The 9874-nt window shown below is 32.7% G+C and overlaps 1 protein-coding gene across 1 annotated transcript in view; it reads right to left on the reverse strand.

The window, feature by feature from the left end:
- Grm5 (glutamate metabotropic receptor 5) overlaps window positions 1-9874 on the reverse strand; it is a 527108-nt gene that overhangs the window by 147820 nt on the left and 369414 nt on the right. Inside the window, exon 4 of the mRNA XM_033763941.1 lies at window positions 2572-2807. Within this exon, the coding sequence (XP_033619832.1) occupies window positions 2572-2807 (236 nt within the window). The remainder of the gene's footprint in view (window positions 1-2571; window positions 2808-9874) is intronic.

Genomic DNA, 9874 nt, shown 5'->3' on the forward strand with positions numbered 1-9874 from the left:
CATAGTAATAGTATTTGTACTTTTAGTAACTATGAATTTTAAAGCATAAAAAGCACTAAACTGCTGTCATTTCAGTAATTATTAACACTGCATAATCTTTACCAGTAACAGTTTGTACATACACACCAGAATTATAAGGGGTAATTCATTCCAGTGACAAAATCAGTCACATAAGGACTATAGATGGAGGCAGCAAATCTACAATAACCCATGAGGAGCCAGTCCATAGATTAAGAGCTACTGCCTTACTCCTCCAATCACAGTAAAGTTACCCAGATCTGACAGAAGAACTAAAATCTAATTGATTTAACACTTATCAAATGTTTGCTTTAGATTCAGAGCAATATATATATACACATATATATATATATATACACACATATATGTGATACTTTGCTCAAGAAATTTGTATATATTGATTGATTAACTTGTTTAATTACTTGTTAGTACTTTTGACATTTCGTGAGTTCAGAATGTTCTTTGTCTTTATTTCTTATTAATACATGTTTGCAATACATAATAATTACATTCATTTTGGATATATTTATTTAATTTCCCTCTCTGCCACATCTTTCCCAGATTCTTCAAATCGCTAAAAATCTTTCTTCCTGTTTCCTACAATCTTTTATTTGCTCTTTATTTATATTTTAGGTTTGCCATATGAGAGAAATTATGCAATATTTAGCTTCTTCTATTTAACTAATTTTACTTAGCATTATCATCTCAAGATCCATCCATTTTTCTCCAAATGACTCAAGTTAATTTTTCTTTTTGGCTGCACAATAGTCTATTGTGTATATACCATATTTTCTTTATCCATTTATCTGTTGATGGGTATATAGTCACTTCCATTATTTAGCTGTTGTAAGTTGTACCGTAAGAAGTTTTATATGTATCACTGATATGAAGACTTTAAATCTTTTGGGAAAATATCCAGAAGAGGAATAGTTGGACCAAATGAGGTTTCTATTTTTGATTTTTTGAGGAATGTCCATGCTAATTTCCATAGTGGTTGTGCTACTTTACATCCCCTTAACAATGTAGAACAATGTGTTTTCCTCGCAACCTTGTCACCATTTATTGTTCTTTTGAGTCCTTGATGATAGCCATTCTTACTGGGGTAATATTTCCCAAAACTTAAGAAAAGCAAGAAGTTTGTCCTTCTGAGATTGGGCAGATATGTGAAAAATATAAAATTAGATACAAAAATTAAAAGTATGAAACATACATGACAGTGGTATTTGTTCTTACATATTTTTTCTTGAAAAATAAAAAAAACAAACATTGAAATATCTTAAGATGAGAAAATAGCTGTGCTGGCACACTATGCTTAAGTGGATATCACTGACATTCATTTTCTATTCTTGCATCCATTTTCTTTCCACCTATCCAAATAATACTGATATATAGTTGACAACTCTTTATTTTACCAAGCAACAACGTTCAAAAGCAATCATGAGTAGTCATTTGCTATTTCTGTCATTACCTAAAATTGAAAAACATGGGATAGACATGACCTTCAGGAGAGTGCTTATGAATTCACTGTTTTCCTCATTTTGATGTTTATATGAGATAACCTGTCTATAGGCTGGAAATGGTCCTTGGGCCAGGGTTATACTCACACTACCCTAATTCACTTGGGTGTTCTAGCACCCTAGATTAAAGGCAATTATATCTTCATATAAAACATTCACTACTTTGTAAATGTATGTACATTCTTATCATACAATGTGGTATAAATCAATCTCAAGACTCATCAATTTTAACAAACCTTAACCTCCATAGAAATTGACATTGATACTTGCTCTATCTGGTTACTAGTGTTAAGACTATTTAAAAGTGTTTCAAACAATAGTGACCAGATCATTTTTTAAAACCCTTATCATATCATAACATCGAATTGTAATCTTTATTGGCATAACTATCTCCCTTTCTAAACACTAAGCTTATGAATGCCAGAACGAGTCTTGCCCTATTTTTTTACCCTTACTACCGAAGCAATATTTGGTACATTGTGAACCCTGATAAATAATTGTGGATGATTGAATTAATAGCTATGCTTTGGTTATGTTTCTTGAAACATCCTAATTATCATAACAAAATGCCTGATACTATTTTATGATTTATTAAGGGAGGTAGGAATTAGATTTGCCCTTCAACATTCTTTTATTCATTCTTCAGACATTTATGACACTTAAACAATGTACTTCCACTGTGCTGAGTGTTGAGATAATAGAGATGTATAGAAGGTAGACTCCCTGCCTTCAAGGATGCCAAGAATTACTGAATTTTGGAGCTCATGTGATCTTTTTAGCACAGGAGCTTACATAAATATATCCACTTTTTTGAATAATATAAATAGAAATAATCATTTTAAATCTCAAAAGTAAACACTTGCTCAGACATGTTTTTCTTAGTGGGAATAAAACCAGTTTATCACCTTTAAGTGGTAATATTCACGCTATGTAGGATTCCTCTTATCTAACAAATTACAGCCACTATCCCCATGACACAGGTTTCATAAATTGGAGCCTTAGCCTTACCCACTTTAAATGAAACAATAAATCTTACTATTGCAAGTCTTGTTGTATTTGCTGTTCTCCTGTGCAAACCCTTCCAGCCGACACTGAAAACGATGCTGCCAAAATTCTTGAAACCAAGGGTTCCGGAGATTTGTTTCTGGCCGTAATTTCAGATAATAATCATCAAACCACTTGACATCAGGAGATTGGAGCTTGATTGTGATTCCACCAACAGCTTCTTGCTGATATCCATCTGTCACATCATACCTATCAGCCCAGCCATCACTGTGGGAAACAAAGAGGCCTTAATTTAAAACAGAAATCTGAGTGAATGACTTCTCTTATTTTCTAGATTTGGTTTTAAAATATTAGTAATGAAATGGCTACTTCAGGTCACATGATGGTCCTGCATTATACCTTAATGATTGTTAAGATACCAGCCTGCTAAAATTAAAAAACAGTAACACAATAGAAACTGTGAGTCTCAGATTGCTAAAAAAAAATCAACCTTATCTTGAAATGCGGAGCATGACTTGGTGCTTTGGGTAGAATTTTACCAGTTGCAAAATACCATATATCAGTGATAGTGAACCTTTTAGGGCAGTGAACACTAAGAAAAGGCTGAGGGAAATGGTTTACATTATGTAGCACTCTTCATTGATGTGATCTTTTAATATATTTTTGTGCTTAACTTTCTTTTCTCTGATTGCGGGAGCATGATTCAATGTTAGGCATGTGAAACCAGGATTGGGGAAAGCATTATGTAAGTAATTAATTGATATAACACAGGCTTAAATATCACATGGTTTCTCTTGTATGAGAACCCTAAAGTATAAATTATAGAACAAAATAAAGACAGATAATAGAAAATGGGAAGATAAATCTTTTGCAAAGAAGAGGATCAAGAGATAGGGTGGGTAAAAAGAGGAAGGGAAGTGGATGTGAAAATAATTAAAATGTGTTACGTACATGCAATGAATGTAATCATGGAGTAATAAAATAGACAAAATAACACAAAAATGCATTTTTAAGCATGCTGTGTTATACCAACTTTGCATAAAAATTTGATAACTGGAAGTTGTTCCAATGCTTATAGATTACTTATCAAGGTATTACAAATGTGTGTCATAACTTGAGATATTTTCTAAGGGATCTGTGGGCTGATGAGGAGAAACAGACCAAATGAACCATTTCTTCTTTTAAGTTTCCTTGACAAGATAACTCATTCAACATTACCAGTGGTGAAATCTTAAAAACTTCTGACAGATTAAGACAGAAATAAAAGAAAAAGACAAAGTAATGCAATATGTTTTGTCCCAGTGTTTTATTTGGTTACTTCACACATCATCTTTCCTCAAGTTTTTCATTTTCAGCTCCAGAAGATTTTATTCAAATCTGACAAGCTGAAATGAAGCAGGCTTGTTTGCCTGGTTTCCTCCCTCCGTTGTGGAAGGTTTATTATGTCACCAATGGATAGGAGAGTGTGGGTCTCACTGGCACTCTAGTAGATGCATGGGCGTGTTGCAAATGGGGCAGGAAGCTCTGTTTGTCAAGCACCATTCTCCAAGAAAGCGGGTATTTAAATTGTTCCTTTTGTTAACATTTGTTCACTCTTATGTAATGCTATGATTATGAATATTACATAAGAAATGTAAGATTATAATAGGTTCAATTTACCCTTCATAATTCATTCACTGAATTTTCTGGGGGTTGTAAAAAAGCTTGTCTTCATAAATTTTCTTGCAGGGGGTATATACATAAAAGAAAATTGTCATGACCAGAGATTACTTTACACATCTATCGGCATACTTTTTCTCTAATTGTGTTTTTTCCAGTTATAAATCTATTCAATTTAAGAAATTATAAAAGATGGTATTGTACCATTAATATTATGATTTCAGGTTGTGAGTTTAAAATGATTCGTGTTCCAGATAGTTCCAGTCAAGAGGAAAATAAAAATTATAAAGGAGTTACAGTAGAAATTGGAAATACCAACTTACATGTGACAAAACAGTGTTATTTATTTAAATGTAATGAGGTAAGTCCAGAGAAAAGTCATTTCATTCGGCTAAATTAAAAGACGCTGTGTTGCCTCAGGTTATTAGTTATTAATGTTTTTATAAACATGTGCTTTTAAAATTTGTTGAAGATAGTCAAACATCTCTAAATAAGGAGTGATAAATCCAAAGATAAAATTAAATGTCAAGAACAACTTGAATTTACTTTTCTCCCACCTAATTTTTCCATTAGTTTGATAGAGTGGCACTTCAATAGACTCACACAACTTTAATATTTTGGGTAGCATGTAGTTTACCAAAGCAACGGAAAAGGAAGATAAGGAAAGAAAATAGTATTTACTCAACATTTACAACAATTAAAGCATTTGTTCTAGATTTATTATCTGGCTCCCCATCCATCCAATTTGTCTGTCTTCTAACTAGTAAATATTTTGTCCATCTTCTTATAGTATACTTTACTTTTTTCTTTTCGATTTTTTGACATCTAGTTGATTATATTTATAGATTCTGCATTTGAAAATTTGAAAGTGGGAATATCACAGCAGTACAGCATGTATCTAGAAAATTTGTTCTTTATTGTTGTGTTTTAAATAAATAAAAAAATATACATATGTATCCATTCTCAGAACACCTTTTCAAGGGAGAATTTCCTTTAAACCTTCTATAAAGATACTTGCTTATTTAGCAAGAATCAACTTTTACTTCCATCCCAGTACTATATTAGGAAAATATATACTTCTGCTTTGCAATCTACTGCTCTCCTTTCTCCTTTCAGTCCTACTTCCCATTATTTTTCAAAATTAGCAACTTGTGAAAGTTATGTTTTTTGATCAACAAAATTTTTTCATTTAAAACAAAGTGGACTCAAATTATCCAGCTAAAATTTGGTTTCTGTATCTATATAACCTGCTTTCTTTTGTAACAGTTACTAAACATCATCTACTTTAGTCTATATTGTAACAACAAATACTTCCAATAGCTCTATGTTGTAAAACAAAGGTTTATTTCTTGCTCAGTCTTTATGTTTACTGCATGTGGCCTATGACTGCTTCCTGCCATGTTCATTTTGAGATGTAGTGTGAAGAAGCAATCTCCCTCTGGGATATGCTGATTTTTTTTTTTTTTTTTTTTTTTTTTTTTCAATTTTTTTTTTTTTTTTTTTTTTTTTTTTTTAGTACAGAAAACTGTAGGAAAACCGTGTGATGGTTCTTAACCATTATGCTTAGAATTAGCACTTTTTAGTTCTGCTTTTATAGTATATTAGCTTTCCCATTGCTGGTATACAATACCTAACAGCACTTAAAGAAAGAAATGTTTAATTTGGTTCATGGTACAGGAAGTTTGGTCCATGATCTATTGCAATGATGGTGAACCTTTTAGAGACTTACTGTCCAAATTGCCACCCAAAATTCCACTTTCTCATTACAAAGAGCCAATACTGCAGTTAAACCTTAATAGTGAGGTTTTAGATAAAAAACAAAACAAAACAAAAGCAAAACAAAACTTACGCATTAACATCTTTTGTCTCAAAAACAGTAACAGGGCTTTCAATGATACAAGCAGCTCACTTTGGCACCCATGCCATCAGTTCACCATCACTGGTCTATTGGGTCCCAGCACAGTGGAAGGGTGTGGAGGTGAATAGTGTAGCAGCCATGAATCGTAGAGAAGAAAGAACTCTGGGAGAGAGAAATACCCTCTAAACATGCCTCCAGGGTTACCTCTCTTGCAGCTAGGTCCTACCCTCCCGCAGCACATTCAGCTATGAGCTCATTAGTGAGTAAATCCACTAATGAGTATAGGGGCCCATGATCCAGTCACCTTCTGAATGTCACCATTTCTGAACACATGGGATTTTGGGGATACATTTTGATCTAAAAAATAAACACTACTGACCAAAGGAAGTTAGATACTTAAGGTGAAACTAAATGGCACAGGCATCTGTTTTTTTCCAAAGAGAAATATTAAATATTTTGAAAGAAATGCAGTCTATCCCATTTACTACATGTTGGGAGAAAAAAAAAACATAATTTGAATAGATTTCAAGTATTATCATAAAGCTCACAGGCTATTGGAGGAATGAAAAAGAGGAGAACATATAAATCAATGACCACCTGTAATAATCACATAGAAATAGGTACAAACTAAATGCAAAAGAAAATAAATTAATACTTATTGTCCATAGGAGGGTAGCATTTAAATTCAATTTGAAAATGTGGACAATGGAGCATTACAAACACTTTGAAATAGTTTTCCACATAATGAAAAAATACTTGTGAATTAAGGAATGGTAAATATTAAACATTGTAACTCCTTAGGGTAAACAGATTTAATGAGGTAATGAAAAGTTGAGCATTGTAAATTTTCTTTTGTGCCATCCCAAAGATTTTGGATTTTTTCATAAAGGTGCTGGGAAGCCAGTGGTGGCTTTTAAATACCTTAAGATATGAAGATACAGTGATCACTGGATGAACTATGCCAGCAGTGTGGGTAACAGTTCAGATCAGTTGGACATAAGTTTTGAAGAATCAAGTTAGAAAAAATGCTGCAAAGGGCTAGGGAACCAATACCACTTATTAAACATTTATTAACATTTGTTAAATTATTCCATGAGTGTATTTTCTCGTTCCCTTTGCCAAAGATCAAGTAGTCAAATGTGTTTGAGGTTGTTCCTGAATCCTGTGTTCCATTCCATTGATCTTCATGTCTCTTTCAGTGGCAGTACCATGATTTTTTTTCTTTTTTTATTGCAGTACCTTTGTAATATAACTTCAACTCTGGGACTATTATGCCTCCCACTTTGATCTTTTTACCCAGGATTTGTTTTGTTCTTTTGGATCTCTTCTGATTCCATATGAATTTTATGATTGTTTTCTGTAGTTCTGTCATGATGTCTGTGGTAATTTTGACTGGGATAGCATTAAATCTGAATATCAATTTTGAAAGTATGACCATTTTGACTATACTGGTTCTTCCTTCCCAGGACAAGGAATATCTGTCTGTTTGCTGGTGTGTTCTTTTATTTCCTTTTTCAGAGTGCTGTATTGTTCACTGTCAAGGTCTTTCACTTCCTTAGGTTAGTTCCTATATATTTAGTTTTCCTTGGTGCTATTGTGAGTGGGTTCACAATAAATGGTGTTGGGAAAACTGTTTTCTATATGCAGAAGATTGAATTTAGATTCATATCTTTCACCATGTATGAAAAAAGTAGTTAATATGAATCAAAAAATTAAAAGTTAAAACAGCAACACTTAACCTCCTGGAAGATAAAATAGGTAAAACTCTTGAAATCATAGGCATAGGCAAGGACTTTCTAAAAAGAACCTTGGCTGCACAGGAAATTGTACATGAATCAACAAATGGGATTGTATCAATTCAAAAACCTTCTGCAATGCAAAAGAAACAGAATGAAAAGACAACCTACAGAATGGAAAAACATTGCCAGATATACCTCAGACAAAAGACTAATATAGAAAGTATAAAGATTTAAAAAGTAGACTTTCCCAAATAAAAGACCCAATCAAAAAATGTGCAAGTGAAGTGAATAGACACTTCACAGAAGAAAAAATACAAATGGCAAAAAAAATTCACGAAAAGTTCAGCATTGCTGGCTATTAGAGAAATACTGAAGCTCCATGTGCTATATTGGAAAATATAGGAAGAGAACAAATTTTTGAAAAGGAAGAAATGAATATGATTTGGGGTCTGTGATGATCAGATTTCTCTTAATATATTCTGTATGTTTTCTACATACAGATTAGTTTTCTACATACAAATTAGTTTTAAGGTTTGGAAGACTGCTTGCTAACAACTTTTTCTGGTCTGTAGTACAGTAATATTCTAATACTAATGGAACAGTTATCTACCCTAATAAAATCTACTCTGTTCTATAATGTGTATGTTTTTGTATTTGGAGCATTGGTTGTTGACACACAAAAAACATGAAATAATAACAACTATAGAACTATAAACATTTGGTACTTAATAGTATTATACTTATAAATATTTTAACTTCAGAATTATTTTTTCCATTCATTGTATTAAATTAATGATATATTTTATAGAACAGTGGTTATCAAGTAAGCAGTGTAGGGTTAAAAATCAATAGACGTAATATGAAAAATATTTTTCTAGAATGTAGAGGAGCATCTGAGGATTACATAACAAATGGAAGAAGTAAAATAAATATTGAAAATTATTTAAAAATTATATAAATTTGAGAATAAATGTAAATAATTGAAAATTGCCTTCCTTATCAAAATCTAAACTTGGAAAATATAATAATATACTTCACTTCCCCACTTTAAAAAATGATGTATTTATAAGTGATTTATATATAAAATGCAAAAAGTACATGTAGCAATGGAAAATCCATTGAGTCAATCTTTATTAATAGTGTCAGTGTTGTATTCAACCCACAGTATTAATTCCATAAGGATTCTGAATGCCTCCTTTGTGTCCAACATTATGTAGGTCCCAAACCATACTCTCCAGGAGCCAACAGTTCTTTAGGCAGGTCCTGCCTGTGAATGGGCATTGACAACTTCCAGCCCATTGGCTTTACCTCATTTATCCTTCAGACAGATTATACTCTTTCTTTTCCACTAAATCTTTTCATAAATAGTACAGTTCATTAGGTTTCTAGTCACTGAATTATTACTTCCTGAAAATCATCTTCTCCTGGCTCCTGAAGATTATTTTTCAATTACATTAATTAGTATTGTGGTTCTTATACTTACAATCTCTTGATTTATTTACATGGAAAGCTAATCACATACAGTGGGTCAGCAGTTAAGCTCTCTATTGGAAATATGGTGATTTGTTATAACTCGAGAGCTGGTGAGGAGGCATGTCACTGTTTTGCCTGCCATGGAAAACAACCTCAAATAAATCACCTCTAAATCTGTTACCAAAGACATATTACCAGACTAAATTGTAGACATATGCATGACGATCACTGGAAGTTAGCAGTCACTTTGGTTAGAAGCTTTGAATTTGGGAGAGGAAAAGGAAGGCATGCTCTGCATACACATTGCTCATTTAAATCTTTAGTTCTGCTTACTGTGATGACACTGGTGCTGCTGAACCTAACCACACACATCTGCTGGAGCCGGCGCATTGTTTCTCAAATGCGTTACACTTTCATACTTCCGAGCCTTTGTGTATCCTATCTCCTCAGTACAGGGTGCCATATTCTCAACTCCCCACATGTTGCCTAATTTGATAAATCGAATCGATCCATCAAGGAGACAGAATATAACTTATTAAAATATTTCTCGAGTGCCCTGTGCGTAATAGTTTTTTTTTTTTTCTTTTTTCTGAGACAGGGTCTCA

The sequence above is a fragment of the Fukomys damarensis genome, unplaced genomic scaffold (genome assembly GCF_012274545.1).
Source record: "Fukomys damarensis isolate Sample0158 unplaced genomic scaffold, DMR_v1.0_HiC HiC_scaffold_16, whole genome shotgun sequence".
NCBI lineage: Eukaryota > Metazoa > Chordata > Mammalia > Rodentia > Bathyergidae > Fukomys > Fukomys damarensis.